Source organism: Panthera leo, chromosome A3 (assembly GCF_018350215.1).
Source record: "Panthera leo isolate Ple1 chromosome A3, P.leo_Ple1_pat1.1, whole genome shotgun sequence".
NCBI classification, from domain to species: Eukaryota; Metazoa; Chordata; class Mammalia; order Carnivora; family Felidae; genus Panthera; species Panthera leo.
In genome coordinates this window covers 72296818-72314788 of record NC_056681.1, presented here as the reverse complement: position 1 = coordinate 72314788, position 17971 = coordinate 72296818, and the positions used below count along the sequence as shown (strand labels likewise).

Here is a 17971-nt window from a genome sequence, read left to right as displayed (position 1 = left end):
CTCTATATATGCTTTTTAATCTAAAACATTTAAAGTAAGTTGCATTTGTTACTTTTCATTGCTATGTACTTAAAGAATAAGGACTTTCTCCTAATAACCATAATGCCATTTCTAAGGAAATTAGCAGAATTACATAATCAAATATCTATTACATACTCAGATTTCCTTGTCTTATAATTGCTTTCTGTAGCTGATACTAAATTTTTTTTTTTTTAATTCTTGAGAGAGAGAGAGAAAGAGAACATTAGCTAGGGAGAGGGGTGGGCGGAGGAAGAGAGAGAGAGAGAGAGAGAGAGAAAGAGAGAATCCCAACCTGGCTCCACACTCAGCACAGAGCCCCGACGAGGGGCTCAATCCTGCAACCCTGGGATCTAGACCTGAGCCGAAATCAGGAGTCAGACTCTCAACCGAGTGAGCCACCCAGACACCCCTGTAGCTGATATTTTGATATTTTTTTTCACCATCCAGGATCCAGTTGAGGTTTATACATCACTTTTGGTTGTTTGACTTTATGCTTTTATTTAGTCAAGAGCATAGGAAAATTTCTGTAAAAGGAGATTTTACATACTGTTGATGCATGTGAACTAGTTGGTATTAAGGTTTGAGGGGAATGGTGATAGTACGTTTCTTTTGGCTTCTTCCCTTTAGAAGCTCAAAGATACTACCCAGTTCTGATATTTTTTCAGGTTATTTCCTGTTAATCTAGATCCATTAACAACATTTGTAATTATGAGGAAGGCCAGGTAGATTCGGAAAGGGATTCATACTTGTTTTCACTTGAATGCTATTCTTTAATGTCTTTGGAGGAGTATTCTTATGCATGTGCTTGTGTTTTTCCTACATAGAAAGAATTTTTTCTTGTATCAGATGAATATGCTTATAAATTGCCATAAATTGTGTGGTCTGTTCTTTTTTTGTGAAATTTGGATATAATGGCCTTAGCTGGAAGTTAGCATTGATGAGGGAGCATAAGGCTAGCTAAGGGCCAAGCACAAGCTAGCACCACCCCCCTGCCCCCAAATATGTGATATCCCTCAGGCACTCTTGGCTGCCCAAAAACAAAGGAAAAAAAAACAAATGGTTAACTGATAGAGATCACAGTCATACAGGACATGGGTCTCCATCAGTTTACAAATACCTTGGTACAATTACAAAAAGGGGGCAATTTTATCAATAGCCTGAAGTCCAGGAACTCCCTACTATCATAATGTTAATGCTTTGTTAGAGGGAAAAGCAATCTTAGTTTGACAATAGCTAGGCCTCCATGGATTTTGTGAGTCTTTAGTATATGAAAATCCCATTGGAAACTTCCCCTTGACTTTACTTCCCACACACAACTCCCAGGTATATAACCAGTCACTCTTCACAACCTCAGTGCAGCTCTTTCTGCCCACAGCTCTGTCCCTGTGTTTTAGTAAAATCACCTTTTTGCACTCAAGTTGTCTTCAAGAATTTTTTCTTGGCCGTCAGCTCTGAACCCCCACCATCACCACTAAACCTCATCAGCATGGTTCAACAAAATGTAGCCTGGCATTCAAGGTTCTCCATAGTTTGGCCTTCAGCTACCTCTGTGTGAGAAGTAAGTGAGATGATTCATTTTCAGAAATATCAAATAAAAGTTGGGCTGTTTAGTTAACAATAGGTTCACAACTTACTGGAATTATGTATGATTCCTCCCCCCACCCCGCCTCAAGGAGTCCCAAACCCTTAGACCCTTCACTTCCTGGTTCTTCCCTTTTACATTTCTGGGGCTTATTTTTACAGGCTTTGCAAAGAGTCCAAGCCAAAGAACTGAAGTCTCTGTGCCTCACCTAAAGGAATGTACATTTGTTCCAATCAGATTACTTTTTTTTTTAAAAGGCTTGCTCTTTCTTTCTTTCTTATTTATTAAACAATTTAACATATACCATCGTGTGAATTTAAGGTGTACAATGTATTAGTTTGATACATTTCTATATTTTAATATGATTCTTGTTATAGTAGTATTTATCACATTATACAATTATAATACCATATTGTTGTCTGGATTCATTATACTGTTCATTAGATCTCTATGGCTAATTTACTATTCATTGCAAGTTTGTACCCTTAGGCAACATCAATTTTATTACCGACGCCCTCCCTGGAAACCACTATTTTATTCTGTTTTTTTCCAAATTTGGCTTTTTTAGATTCCACATAAAACTGGTATCATATAGTACTTGCCTTTCTCTTTCTGACTTATCTGACATTATTTCATAATGTGCTCAAGGTCTATCCATGTTGTCACAAGTGGCAAGATACCTTCCTTTTTTGTGGCTGAGTGATATTCCATTGTATGTATTTACCACATCTTTTTTTTTTCAATTTATTTTTTTTAACTTACATCCAAGTTAGTTAGCATATAGTACAATAGTCAGATTACTTTTTGCCTTACTTGGCATAGGTGACATCCAGGTAAGGCTATAACCTCTGTAGTACTCAGCCCATGAGGAATGATGGGAGGGACTTCACCTTAGGAGATAAATTGACTGCTGTAACTGCCCCAAGTGTGCCTGTCCATATTGCTCTTGCAAGAACATTGATCAAAGCCTCACTTCACTGTGCCCCCCGAGTCTCCGGGTCCCTCCTTTGATTGGGTCAGCAGGCATATTTCTCACATTTGGGGGCTTGCCCAGGATTCACCTCTACCCGTGGGGTCTAGGTCCTCCTGCGAGAGAGGAGACATCTCCCACCCCGGTTTGCGTGCCCTTTCCACGGACAGGCCCCTGGTCCCTGTAGAATCCATGGAGCTCAAGATTTTTGCATTCGGAGACAGAAGAAGTGACCCTGGGGAAAGCAAAAAAGGCACCGCGGCAACCTGGTAACTCTGTGCACAGACCAAGGTAGGAAAATTGGACTATAAGTATTGCCTGGGGGATGGGAAATTGTGAGAGGCTGAGTGTGTGTGACTGAGACCTATTCTAGATATGAAGGGAATGTGGAGTCTAGATCTGTGGTTCAGTTCTCCCGCAAAGAAAACAGGTGGAGATGGACAAAGTTGGTTCTGGAGAGTACAGGAAACCTCCATTAAGGGGCCTTTGGTGCCCCCAGGGAAACTCAGGAGCAGGAACTAGCCTGGTCTAGGATGGGGAACAAAAATTCTAAGCCTAGGGGTAAGGGAAGAGAAACCCACAAAGAGGTGGGGTCTCTTCATATTCCCTCAGATAGTCTACTGTAGTACAGAGAGGATACAGGGAATAAGGACAAACATAAAATGATCAAATTCTGCTGCTTTGTTTGGACTAAAGACCCAGTTAAAGGGCCATCTGTTTTTTGGCTCAGAGGAGGACTGGGTCCATCAGGCCCTAGTCCATTATGCAAATGATAAAAGTTCTAGTACACTGGAGGAAAAGGATTATGCTGAGACTGAGGAAACATGGGATCTTCATCAGTCCCCAAGGACTCTCCTTGGAATGCCTTCTAACCCATTGGAATGAATTCATATTGCAAGGTTGAAAAAACAAACAAACTCATCTTTTGTAATACTGGCCTCAATACTCCTTAGGAGATGAGAAAAAAAAAAAAAAGGTCTATTAACGGGACACTAATGATTGTCTAAACCGGCCTCCTCTGGTTGCTGGTGGAGATGTATGTGGGGCATTCTCCCTCATTCATTTCCTGGGTTAATGACTATGATAATCAGAGCCAATTGTCTGTGGTTAGTCTATCTCAGGAGAGAGACTTTAAGGAATAATCCCAAGCAGCTGCTGAAACTCCTTCCTTTTGAGGAAATTCCCTGTCTTCTCAGGCCTGACATAGACTCCATATTTCCACTTTGGTGGGGAAAAAAACCCCAAACAAACATGGTACCTGCTCCTCTGTCCAAGCTGACAACCAGAATCATTCTCTGCCTTCTGCTAGCACCTGTCCTCTTCTGCCTTCCCCTTCCCCTCCTCCTGATTCTGCCCCACCTAAGGGTGAGGTCTGCATAACTGATTCTATATACTCCTTGGTGACTTCAGCATCATTGGCTTCTCCTCACACCCTCATTGTCAAGGAATGAAGAGCACCCACTTGAACCATCTACTTCAGATTCCCCCACTGGTGTCCCTGGTAAAAACCGACAATGGGGAGCAAGTGATTGACTTTTAAGTGGATGCAGTTGAAACATTCAGCGTTTAAACTAATTTAAGTTTGTTGGTTTGAGATAGACATGTATTTAGAGTTATCAGCATTAAATATGAAACTTACTCTCCTGGCAAGGGTGTTCAGCCAGCTGAGTAAAAGTTTGCCAGAGTAGACCCTGATTAGGACAATAATGATCCTGGGGACAGGGTTAAGATGCAGGATTTAAGAGCTAATAATCAAAGGAATCAGGGAATCAGCTCCAAGATGTCAGAATGTCGGCAAGGCTTTTGAGATACTGCAAGAGAAGGAGGAAACCCCAGCTGTTTTCTTACAGAGGCTTAGAGGTCAAATGAAATATTCAGGCCTAGATCCAGAGAAACTAGTGGGGCAGAGTGTCCTGAAGATTAATTTTATCACTAGAAGTTGGCCTGATATTGCCAAAAAGTTACAGAAGATGGATGGATGCAATGAGAAGCAGAAGAACTGCTCAGGGAGGCACAAAAGATATTTGTAAAGAGGGATGAGGAGAGACAAAAACAGTTAAGATTATTGTGACTATTGTGGAGAAAATGATTGAGATGAAAGGGGGAAATGATTAGGAAAACAAAGGCAAGAGAAATGTAGCTTAAATAAATCTTATAGCTTGTAGTCCACTGATGGACACTTGAAACGTGCAGAGCTTGACCTGCAGAGCCTTAAGGAAGGCTGCCTTAATGTTATAGTTTTATTACCTAGGTTTACTAAAGGTCAAGTAAGCTTTTGTTATCTCTGTTGAAATTTGTTAGCAAAAAGAGGACTTAAAATGATGGCTAATTTTATCTCAAGTTTTCCTGGGTGGGTAATTGTTAAGATAGCTTTCAAAGTCTTTGATAGCCTGAAACTTTAAACTTTTGCTTGCACAATAAATGGGATTAAATTCATTGGATATTTAATGAGATAAAATGTTAAAGCCTTGATTACTAAACATAGGTTTGTGCATTTAACTTCTTTTTGTAGAGAAACTAAGGGTATTTGGGTCTGTTGGTAAGCATTCTTTGTGCTTAGTTGATTCATAAAATTGCCATCTAAAGAATTCTGATGTAATAGTTCACAATTGATAACTACTTTGTTTTCATTGGAGACTAAGGTTCTGCTAAATTCAGTTAAGATTGATGGAAATAAGGAAAGCAACTTTATATGTAAAAGTAGATATATAAAAAAATTAAAAAAACAGAAGCAATTTTTGTTGGAGGCAAAAGAAAATAATTTTGCCCTAAATGAGACTGGTTAGAGAGGAATGGCTTGGGACAAAATCTATGTACAAAGGAAAGTTGTAGAAGGTCCTTGAAGGGAAATCTTTGGAAAGGAATATTGTGTGATCACGATGGACTAAGGTTAAAATAAATGGATTTTAAAAGTACACTGGTAGAAGATTAAAATTCTGCTTTACTCTCTGTTAAAAAGACAACATTTTCTTAGATTGTTGGTCTGCTTCTGATTAAGAGAAAAAAAAAGGAAAGGTCTTTTTTCTCCTTTGCCCAAAGAGATGGCAAGAACTATGATTTTAACCGAAAGGGAAGGACAACACGCCCTTTTCAGTTGTTTTGCTCAAGACTTGGTTGAAATTGCTCCTCCTTTGATCCAAAGTCTGGGTAGATGGCTGCCAACCTCCAAAGGCTCCACATTTAGAGGAATGGATGCCTGTAGAGGCATATGAGGGATGGATGACTATGATATATGAAAGGCTTTTACTGGGATACATGGGAGCCATTTTGCTACACTTAGCTCAGTATATGCTCACTTGTACTTGTTGCCCACTGTATTCAGGTCTTCCCCATAATGTGACAGGCATGTTTCCCCTACAAGAAGCTAGAGTGCTGGAAAGAGAAACACAAGGAGGCACTACCATGATAAGATTATAAGTAGTTTTTTCATTTTGAGATTTGAGACAGATAAAAGAATAGGTAACTTTTCTGATGATCCAGATAAGTGTATAGAGGTTTTTCAGAATATTAGGTATGTTTTTGAGTTGACCTGGAAAGATAAAATGCTTTTGTTGAATCAGACTCTTAATGAGACAGAGAAGTGTGGTGTTCTGGCCCCACCTGAGAGATACGAGGACAAGCAACTTCTTAATTATCATGGGACTGGAGGTCCTATAGAGAACTCCCAGTTTCCTACTTGGGTTCAGGCAGTTGTACACCCCGAGATCCTAATTGGGACTATGATAATCCCATTGGGGGATGGTATCATTGCCACTTCGAAGCTTGTGTTTTGGAGAAAGTAAGGAGATCTAGAGTTAAACCCTTAAATTATGCTAAATTAGCCCCTGTTTTACAGACACAGGACAAGAGCCTGGTGGTCTTTCTGGAAAGGTTAAGGTTAAATATACAGCTGTCTCCCCCTGATACACCCTGAAGCTGAGACGATTCAAAAGACAAATTTGTCACTCCATGAGTAGCAGATACTCCAAGGGAGCTGCAAAAATTGGCTCTTGGCCTGGAAGGAACCCTGGAGGAGCTCTTATGAGCTGCCAATTAGGTACATTACAGTCAAGATTAAGAGAATAAGGAACGGGAAAGGAGATGTAAAAAAAAAAAAAAAAAAAAAATCTAAGGCTTTACTATGTCAGACCAGACTTCCCAAGGTCCTGGCACAAAGTGCTGTTTATGTGGCTGTTCAGGGCACTGGAAATGAGAATGTCCTCAGAGGAGACAAAGTCAAAACCCTGTAAGCCATACCCTTTGTGTGGAGACAATCACTGGAAAATCTGAATGCCCTCATGGACCTCAACATTCGAGAGCTCAGATAACCAGTGTCCCTGAAAGGAACGGATGGGTCCTGGGGCTCTTCATGGTGACTCCCCTGAATCATCTGTCTATTGGAAACCCAGGGCCTTAGGTAACTCTAGAAATATAAGGAAATCTGGTTGATTTCCTTCTTGACACTGGATCTTTCCACTCCCAGCCAACTATCCAAACGCAGAGTAACAATTCAAGAAAACTTATGACTAAATTTTTCTTTCAGCCACTGGAGTGCATATGGGGAGACTTTTTCCCCCCACATTTTTTGATAATGCCATAGAGCCCTACTCCCTTGCTAGAAAGAGACATTATGACTGAATTAGGGACTATAGTGCTACTAGCTCTAGAGGGGGTAAACAATTTCCTAAATTTATAGTAATCTGGATATAGAAGATCAATCTTTCTTTGAGGTAAAATTAATTATGCCTCATGGAGTTGTTCCTATGGAAACTGGATGGCCAAAGGAAGATTTGAGAATTGAGAACCAAAAATTAGTTCAAATATTTAATTATTCTAAACAACAATATCACAAGATTGAAATAAATATGGAAGAGGAAGGAAAAGCTATAGTTAAATTAAAAAAAAAAAAAGAAAATGACCAGACAGGTTAGGGATCTTGTGGATGACTACGGTTGCATCTTTACTTTCCATGGTGTGACCTCCTCCCTAGGAGACATTGCATTTGGAATATTAATGCTTGTTGGTCTAATACTCTTTTAAAATTTTTTTTCTTTTTGTATGTTATTTGTAGAAGCTTTGCATATGCCAGAAAAATAAGAAAATTTTGCTAGCCCAGATGTCCCAAATACCCTCCCATTATTTTGGACCTCAGGATTGAGCTCTGAACCTGCCCTGACTGCTGTACTCCTGTCATTGCCCCCTTTCAGCAGGAAGCAGTTGTTGTCCCAATTCCTAATGGCAGTTAGGAGTCAGGTGTTCAAAGAGGGGAATATGATAGGAAAAGATGGGATTAATAGGCAAAGAGGGAAAGGTTAGGACCTGAGGTCCCTGGGTTGAAAACAAAAGCAAAACATATTTTAGAACAATGCTGGGAGGCCGACCACAGCAGACCCCCTCAGGCTTAAGATTGCTCTTAAAAAAAAACAAATGTCCCTGCCTTGTGCCCAAATTAACTTTTAAATGAAAATGGAATCAACTTAGAAGAGGAGGGATTGTGAGAATTGAGTGAGATGATTCATTTTCAGAAATATCAAATTAAATCTGTGCTGTCTAGTTAACAATAGGTTAATAACCTATTGGAAATAGGTACTAACCACCCCCCTCCCCTTCGACCACCCTGTGGAGTGTCAAACTCTTAAATACTTCACTTCCTGGTTCTTCTTCCCCTCTCCATTTTGTGGTCTTATTTTTGAGGGCTTTGCAATGAGCACTTGCCAAAGAACTGAAGTCTCTGTGCCTTACCTAAAGGAATGTACATTTGTTCCAGTCAGACTACCTTTTGCCTTACATGGGCATAGACGACACCCAGGTAAGGCTGTAACCTCTGTAGTACTCAGCCAATGAGGAATCGGGGGAGGGACTTCAGGCTAAGAGATATATTGCCTGCTGTAACTGTCCCAACTGTGCCTGCCCATCAGACACTCCTTCTTGCAAGAAAGTTGATTAAAGCCTTGCTTCACTGTCCCTGAGTCTCTGCTTCCCTACTTTGATTGGGTCAGTGGGCATATTTCTCACACTCCATAAGCTCATTTTCCTCCTATTCTTTGCTTACCTAGTCCTCTTTCCAAAGTGAACTGTTTGCCTTATTTACTGTGTCTTACTCACCTTTTTTGTTCATTTACATAATCGTGTCTTTCATTCCCTTGAAGAATGCTCTTCAGATCCTTCTTGTACTTTGGGACCCAGCTCACATCCCTAATAAGTTTCTCCCTTCTTTGACCACCCGAGGCTCTTTATCTGTACTTCTCTTAGAGCACTTACTTCCTTCTATTTTGAATCACATGTGTTTATCATTTCTCTGAGACTTTACATATATCTGTGTTATCTTTATATCTTCCATATTATTGATCAGCTAGTTGGTTCCCAGTAGGTAACCGTCAACTGCATAATTAAATGTTCTGTAGTAAATAGATCTCACTTTCCTAGGAGTGGATCAGTTGATCTAATTAAATTAATCCATAGCTAATGCTAGCTCTTTGGCTCACCATAGAGTCAAGTTCTGCAGTTATAGCTTTATATTTAAATGTGACCATGGATAAATTTAAATTTCCTACAGGAAATGCTCTGCTTTCTTTTTAACTTCTCTTTTTAAACTGTCATTTTCTGGATAAATAATTTAGAATGTAGTTCTAGAAAGTTTTCTACCTGCATTGGACTAGACATGTTGGCATGTCCTGAACCATCTCCTAAGATCACTAAAGAAACTAAGGAAGGCTGGGATAGAAGTTTTACTGAGAGGGACTGCCCCTTGGGAGATAACTCTTCCCCTGAGAATCCTGAACCTTAGCCTTATAGTGGGATTAACCAGAAACTGTCTTTGTGAGTGTCATATACTGACAACTATACTGGACATTGACTCCAGGGGAAGGTGGAATGAACTTTGGAGGGAGATGATGAGGAAAAGGTCACTAATGCTGTGAAGAACTTTATGGACTTATGTAGGAAAGCTCGACTCTCTTGTTCGTTTCAGTATATTCTGTAAGTAGGACTGTTTCATCAAAGAAAGAGAATATGAATGTTCAGCCCCTTTTGGAAAGGACCAGCAGAAAAACTACAATTATTACTTATCTTTGTTCCTTTCAATAAATCTCCTTCATTCCTTTTTTGGGTTTAGCTTTTTCCTGGAGAAGGCTACAGACTGGAGAGGGCTACAGATTCTTGAGGCTAAGCATTTTTAGTTAAATGGCCATCTCTACGTAATAGAGTACATATTTGGGGTTAACTGGAGGTGTTTTAGCTCCCTCATCTATAGAATTGCAGTGAATGCATTTTGGTGGGGTATGAACAGGAGCAGAAGCCTGCAGGAAGGAGATGCTCAGACATTTCCAGAGAAGGAATGATAGAACACTTAAAACTCCCTTGATTTCTTTAATAAGAACATTCTAGGGAATCCTAATTTCCCAGAGACGCTTCCTGCTCTAGACTCTAGCAGAAGATGTGGCATGACAGGTCTCTTTCTCCACCTCAGGCTTTTCCTCTGCAGTCCTGTGAGAGTTGCAGGACAGGCCTGCTTCGATCTGCTAATCTCTAGGAGTACAGTGTTGTTTTATTGTCTATAGTGTTTTCTTTCTGCCTTGTTTTATAGACTGGTCAAAGGAATGGATTTTACAGAGGCTTACTCTGACACATGCTCCACGGTTGGACTTGCTGCCAGGGAAGGCAATGTTAAAGTCTTAAGAAAACTGCTCAGAAAGGGACGTAGCGTTGATGTTGCTGATAACAGGGGATGGATGCCAATTCATGAAGCAGCTTATCACAACTCTGTAGAATGTTTACGGATGTTAATTCATGCAGGTAAAGTACATTCAAGGTATGGGAGCTGGGCCTACAAGCTGGATTAATAAACCATAAAAAAGGTAATATGTGACTTATCAACCATGGTATTTGTTTTCCTTTTCTATGACCATAAAAAAACTGCCTATGCATTATTAAGAATGGTGAGATTGCCACCATTGCCTGTATGGTGTTCCAGCTGGACATCTATAAATGTTGTCCCTTGTATGTAACTTGCTGTGCCTGGCCCATTTTTATTGTTTGAGCTAGATGATATGGCAAGAATAGTCTGCTCTTTTAAGGATTTGGTAGTTACTAGTCATGTTTATTCTTTCTTCCTTTTCCAAACAGAAGGAGCAATGTTACTGAAATTGAGGGTGTTTGTGCTTTGGTTGAGTTAGTCTTTTTTTTTTTTTTTTTAATATTGTTCAGTTTCCTTAATTTGGGGAATCTTTACGAGTTCACACTAGAAAACAGGATAGACAAAGCCCCTGCCTTTATGATGCTTATATTCCTGTCAGGGGAGACAGACTATACTTAAATAATTAAACAAGATAATTTCAAAACATAAAAGCATTGTAGAGAGAATAAAACAGGGTAATGGGACAGAGAGTAACTATGTGCTACTGCACATCTCTTTCCAACTCTGTGTTGAATTGACTTCATGCTTGTAACCTGAGATCAGCCAAGTGGGAATATTTACATGGGAGAAATCAACCAGTGCTATGAACCAAAGCTTTAAATTTGGGTTTTTTCTCCCCCCTGAGAGCCAGTGACACATTTGCCAGCTCACTACTGAGAGTAGGACTCAGTAAGAGACTAAATGAGAGATTCTGATAGGAGATGATGGGTAGGGTCGAGGAGATAATGGTGATTGAGCACTGCTTTGTAACGGTCATTATACTAGATGCTTGATGTACATTTTTTTTTTAAGTCCATTTATTTTGAGAGAGACAGCATGAGTAGGGGAGGGGCAGAGAGAGAGAGAGAATCCCAAGCAGGCTCTGCACTGCCAGCACAGCCCGTGTGGAGCTTGAACCCACGAAGCTGAGAGATCAGGACCTGAGCCCAAAACTGATAGTTGCATGCTTAACTGACTGAGCCACCCAGGTGTCCCTACATTATTTACTACATATAGAACTGCTCTTTTTTTTAAGTTTATTTATTTGTTTTGAGAGAGAGACAGAGCAAGAATATGAGTGGGGGAAGGGGAGAGGGAGAGCGAGAGAGAAAATCCCAAGCATGCTCCAAGCCGTCAGTGCACAGCCCAATGTGGGGCTCAATCTCACGAAATGTGAGATCATGACCTGAGCTGAAATTAAGATTCCGATGCTTAACTGACAACCACCAGCCAGCCCCCTTCTCTCCTTTTTCCTCTTCCCTTATGCTCATCTGTTTTGTTTCTTAAAATCCATATATGAGTGAAATCATATGGTATTTGTTTAGCTTTGACTGGCTTATTTTACTTAGCATAATATACTCTAGCTCCATCCATGTCGTTGCAAACGGCAAGATTTCATTCTTTTTGATGGCTGAGTAATTTTCCGGGGTGCGTGTGTGTGTGTGTGTGTGTGTGTGTGTATACATATACGTATATCCTTTCATTTTCAATGACTTCTTTTTTAGGCGTGATGTTTTTGGAGCTTAAGATAGCCACACATAGCTATGTGACTAGTTGATATAAATGGCCAAATAAAATTATCTCACTGTATTTTTATTAGAGTTCACTATTATGAAGTAAACTTTGGATAAAACTAGTTTACCAGAATTAGGAAGTAGAGTGTACAGAGACTAGGAAGCAGCTATATGACTTATTTTAGGAGGTCAAAACAGTTTTGGTCGCTGTCTGCCATGAATTCGGTTGTTCTCTATAGTTGGAACTAATGTCCAAAATTCTATCAGATTTGATTATTTGATTCACTAAAAACTAGAATGGGACAGAAAAGCTATAGGTCACTTTAAATAAAAGTGTTTTATAAGGGGCTCCTGGGTGGCTCAGTCCAGTAAGCCTCTGACTTCAGCTCAGGTCATGATCTCCAGCTTTGTGAGTTCCAGCCCTGCGTTGGGCTCTGAGCTGACAGCTGGGAGCCTGGAACCTGCTTTGGATTCTGTGCTCCCTCTCTCTCTCTGCCCCTTCCCCACTCATGCTGTGTCTGTCTCTCTCAATATTTCTTATGACCCATTCCTCCTCTTGTAAATTAAAGTCCATACTTTATTCAGATCCCCTGCCTTTTAAAAAAGATTACAATGTAAACTTACCTGGAAGATTCAAGTTCAGGAACATTGATCAGTGACGAATGGTAGCTGACTACTTAGCTAGCATATGGCTAAGTGTGATGATGAAGAGCGTATGTTTTTAGTCTTGAGAAGTGAAGTGAGGTCTCTTCTGCTTATTGGTGACAGTGACATCTTTATATCTGTACCAGTTAACTTAGTATTATGGGTTAATCTTAAAAGTTTCCAAAACAAGTTTGACATTTTTGTTTTTCTTTATACTTTGCTGTACCTGTGTTTTATTTAATTCATAATTCCGGTCTTTTATAGCTTCGCTGGTACACGTAAAAGTGTCTTTTATTACATAATTTCTGTCTCCTTGAACTTCCTCTAATATTGGTGAACTGCCAGAGATTCATAAACATACCTTTTATGGACACCTGGATGGTTCCGTTGGTTAAGGGACTGCCGATTCTTGATTTCAGCTCAAGTCATGATTTCATGGTTCGTGAGATAGAGCCCTGCGTGGAGCTTGGCGCTGGCAGCACGGAGCCTGCTTGGGATTCTCTCTCTCTCTCTCTCTCTCTCTCTCTGTCTGTCTCTCTGCTTCTCCCCTGCTCTCTCTCCCTCTCCCAAAATAAATAACCTTCAAAAAACCTATACCTTTTATTAGTGTACTAAAGTATGAAAGTACTGGGGCACCTGGGTGGCTCAGTCGGTTGGGCGGCCGACTTCGGCTCAGGTCATGATCTCACGGTCCGTGAGTTCGAGCCCCGCGTCGGGCTCTGGGCTGACAGCTCAGAGCCTGGAGCCTGTTTCAGATTCTGTGTCTCCCTCTCTCTGACCCTCCCCCGTTCATGCTCTGTCTCTCTCTGTCTCAGAAATAAATAAAACGTTAAAAAAAAATTAAAAAAAATAAAATAAAGTATGAAAGTACTTAAGCCTACACAAAAAGAATGGAAGCATCTTAGATGCTTAGAAAGGTTTTGCTTTACTGTCGCTTCAGTTTAGATCCAGAATATAGCCTAAAAATTAGAGATGATCTCATTCAAGTTGGAGAAGACCATTCAAATGCAGCATGGATTAGTTAGAAATTTAATGTGTGTATGTATTTTTTTCACTTTAACTTTTTTTTTTTTTTTTAATGTTTACTTATATTTGAGAGAGAGAAAGAGACAGAGGGCAAGTGGGGGAAGGACAGAGAGAGAGAGGGAGACACAGAATCTGAAGCAGGCTCCAGGCTCTGAGCTGTCAGCACAGAGCCCGACGTGGGGCCCGAGCTCAACAAGCCATGAGATCTGACCTGAGCCAAAGTCTGACGCTTAACCGACTGAGTGACCCAGGCGCCCCTTTCATTTTTAACTTTCTGTGTGAAGTGTTAATACACATAACACATTTGCTTGTCTTCTTTGCTTTTTGGAAGTTCATTTAATAGATGTTGAGATTTCATGAATCTTTACATCTTGGAGGACAATAATGATCTTCAGTGGAAATTATACATGCCATTCAGTAGTAAACCATTTACTGACTAAAGATCACTTAAAATCTTATAATTAACTGTAGCATATCACCAACAAATATTTTTATTTGGCAAATATGAGCTAATTCATAGTACTTTTTATTGGTTAAAAAAATATTACGCTGTCATATTGGGCATGATAATAGATGCTGAAGATCATTAGATAAATAGGCACCATAGCATAGTGATTAAGAGTTGTGTTCAGATGGACCTGGGCTCTGCTGACCTCACTACTTTATCCTGGTGGGATAAAAGGACAGGTCTTTTAACTTCTTGGTTCTTCAGTTTGTTTATCTGTAAGATTAGAAACATTCCATCATTCCAACTCAGGCCAGAAACTGGGCCATCCTTAATTACTTCCTTTTTCTTATATCCCTCACCCAGTCAGCACATCTTTATGTGTGTGTGTGTGTGTACACATCCACAAATTCACATCACTCTTACTGCCTCACAACCTCTAAGACCTTGGTCTGAGTCACATATCTCTTTGCCTGGATTGCTCTAATAGCATCCTAACCTCAGTTTCTGCTCTTACTTCTTCCTCATCCTACCATAATCTAGTCTTAGTGTATCAAAGACTAATGTCTGTCTCTTCTGTTCAGAATTCTGCAATAGCTCCCGATTTCACTCTGAGTAAAAGAACTGTTTCATGGTATTTAATAGTATAGATGTAATATATTTAATAATTCTCCTATTGATGGGTTCTTATAAGTGGTGCTTCAGTTAACATCCTTATATTGTAACTTTGTGACATGGGTGTATATTTCTATAGAATGGAGTTTTAGAAGTCAAAGTGCTGGTGCAAGAAATATGCAAAGTTAAAATATTGATAGACACGGCTAAATTATCCATAATATTAATCAGAACTTTTTCAGTAATGAATGAAAGAAATAATTCAAACTAGTTTACACAAAGAACGGAAATATATTGTTATGAGCACCAGGTGTTGTATGTAAGTATTGAATCACTGTATTGGACACCTGAAATGGATATTACATTGTATGTTAACTAACTGGAATTTAAATAGAAATTAAAAAAACTTCAAAAACAAATAAGGGACATATAGTGCTTATGTAAATGTTAAGTCTGAGTGGTAGGTCCCTTCAGGCATTGCCAGATGCTCCTATTCAAAATGATGTCATCAGGACTCTGGGTCTTTCTTTCTCTTATGTCTGTATTTCTCTATGTTCATTTCATTCTCATGTAGCCTTTCTCTTTGGAAGTTCTAGGCAAACTTTGTCTTTAAAGAAGTCTGTGTATTCTGGACATTAATCCTTTGCTGTTACATGTGGTTCAGTTATTTCATATATTTTCTCCTAGTCTTAATTTTTTATAGTGTCTCATGTCTTTGTAATGCCTTCAAACCTCTTCCTTTCCACTGACTTTTTCCCTTCATCTTATATGCATGATGAAATCTCTTAAAGGGTTGTCTGAAAGTTTTGCCCATGGTGAAAATGTTTGTTGTGGAAATTATCTTATGCCCAACCTTTTCTTAGAATTGCTAAGTAAAGCATAATGATTGTGCAAAGTACTTGACTTTCTCAGCTACCTGAAAGGGACATTCATCACTCTTTGTGATTGGCACATCTTAAATTTGTTTGGCCATCATCAAATTGTGGCTCAGTTGTTGAGATAAGGTTCTGATCTTAATATTTAACCTATGTTAATGAATATTTAACGCTTATTAAAACCATGTGTTTTTGCTTTCTTTCTTAGAAAACAAAAGTGTACCATTTCTCACTTAAACAAGTAAGCAAGTTTACTATTTATTTATAAGTAAAAATACACTTTGTGTTAGGAATCATAGGGTTGTAGTATCATTGCTAGAATGTTAAAGTCAACTCTTGTTATTGCTGCCCAGGTGTCAGCTGGCTGGCATTGGTCCAGCTGACATGGCCCCAATCCTCAAGGTGCAGCCAAGAAAGAACTCACAAGTTGTCATTACAGAACCGAAGTGCCCATTATGGGTTTACCCATTATGAAGTCTTGAATGCCTTTACATTTAAATTTTCAGTAAGTAGAATAGAAGCAGAGACTGCTTTGCCCTCCAGTGAGAAATAAGTAGAGGTTAAGGCATTAAAAACAGTATTATGAGCCATTTTCCCAAGAATCCTTATAAAAGAAAGGATGAGAATGAGAGGATGGTTGTTGGTATTCCAGTACCAGATAGGTAAGGTCCCCTTGGTCCCTGGATACCAATTAAGGAGGGCAGTTTATCATTGAAACTTCCAAAACCAATTTATATTGGATCCTGAAAACTTTCTGAAAATGGTGTTTTGGAGACTTAATTTGTAACAACTGTGACAGTACATAAATTTTGTAATTCTGTTGAACCCCTTTGAGGGTTCAGGCCAGCTGTTTTATCCTTGTTTTACTGTTAAGGAAACTGCTGCAGAGAGTTTGAGTAATTTACCCAAAGAGTAATCCAATAGAGAACTGGTGGAGCCAGGATTACAGCCTAAATCTTCTAACTCCAAATCCACTGCATTTGCTCCACCATGTAAGTTTCTTGGTCCAGTGGTTTTAGAGATAAACTATTCAAATGTATCTATCTATTTTTTTCTATAGGTGAAATCTTTTAAGATTTCAATTTAGTAGTTAACTGACTTCACTATTTTTCATCCTGCATGAGAAGGGCCTTTTCTTTTCTTTACTTCATAGATAATTGCACAGGAGTATTTTTTTCCCTTTCATAATAAGATGGGTGTGTGTGCAAATCACAAATGGTGGCCCTCAAATCATTCAGGTGGGAATTAAGCTCCCTTCCTTGGTGGGGGGGGGGGGGAGTATTTACATAGATTATTGGATTTATCTGATACTTAGAATATTGCTTATTTCCCATTTATTTATTCAGCCATTTATATCTGCCTGGACTCGTGTATATTTATTTTATACATTGGGTTATAATCCAATATGATATTTATTTTGTTGCTCAAATTGTTCTAGGTTTCGTCATTGAGTGCTCTTTCAGATCGGCTCTTGTGTTTCTTTGGCATGTCCCATGTTTTGTTTTTTGAGCACTTTTTTACTTTCTTTACCTAGAAGATGGTCTAGGCTCATTTTGTATATTCTGTGTGCCCATCCTAGAATCAGCCATTTTCTTAGGAGCCCTGGTTCCTTTTATTGGAGAACAGTTCTCAAAACCAACATTTAGGCACTGATTGTGCTTGTTGCTACTGGTGTGTCACTGCTTTTAAGCCTTTTCAGCAGACAGAGCTAGGAAACATATTTATTATAACCCATGTGTATACACATACCTATAAGCATTTCAATATCCATCCATCTGTATTCTGTATTAAAGCTAAATATGAGTTCATGCTAATGTCTGGATTCTAATCCAGTACCGTTTGGTTCATTCTAGCCTTCCTCCTTCGCTTATCTGTAACCTCCCTTTTCAATAGTGAGAAAGCTGTCGCTATCTACCATTCCTTTGTTTATTTGAGCTTATTGTACATAGATAGTGGTTTCAGAATTGTTCATCTTTCCCCCTATGATAAACAACTTTACCAACTAGACTACAGTGTATATATACACTTCCTTTTGTCTTTAGCCTTACAGTTAGTTTCTGGTCATAAAACCATTTTCTAAAGTGTCATCCATTTGTAATCCAATTAGACACTTTTCTCACAGTTTCCATTCTATCCTGAGATTTCCTGACTGCACCCACCTGGTTGGTTTTTTTTTTTTCATTGCATACATTAAGTAAGTGTCACTCTTTGTGTTATACAGTTTTTTAAATGGCTATGATTAAGTCGTATCTCTCTTCTTTCTCAGTGGAAGAGAACATCCTTCCTTCTTTCCAAAACAAATTCCTCAGTATATCTAATGCAAGACTGGCCTAGGTCGGCTTCTTTTCAGCCATCATCTCTTAGTCTCATTTTGCTTCTGTGGCTCTTCCTCCTCTCCCTGATGG

The 17971-nt window shown here is 39.3% G+C and overlaps 1 protein-coding gene across 8 annotated transcripts in view; it reads left to right on the top strand.

The window, feature by feature from the left end:
- ASB3 (ankyrin repeat and SOCS box containing 3) overlaps positions 1-17971 on the top strand; it is a 113898-nt gene that overhangs the window by 25953 nt on the left and 69974 nt on the right. For 2 of the 8 annotated variants that reach the window (XM_042932259.1, XM_042932261.1), the window contains one exon: positions 10138-10346. In XM_042932259.1, coding sequence (XP_042788193.1) covers positions 10151-10346 — 196 coding nt within the window. In that variant the 5' untranslated portion in view covers positions 10138-10150. Of the gene's footprint in view, positions 1-1419; positions 1580-2329; positions 2865-10137; positions 10363-17971 lie in introns of those variants that run through there. The other 6 variants (XM_042932260.1, XM_042932257.1, XM_042932258.1 and 3 more) reach the window with 6 other exon arrangements.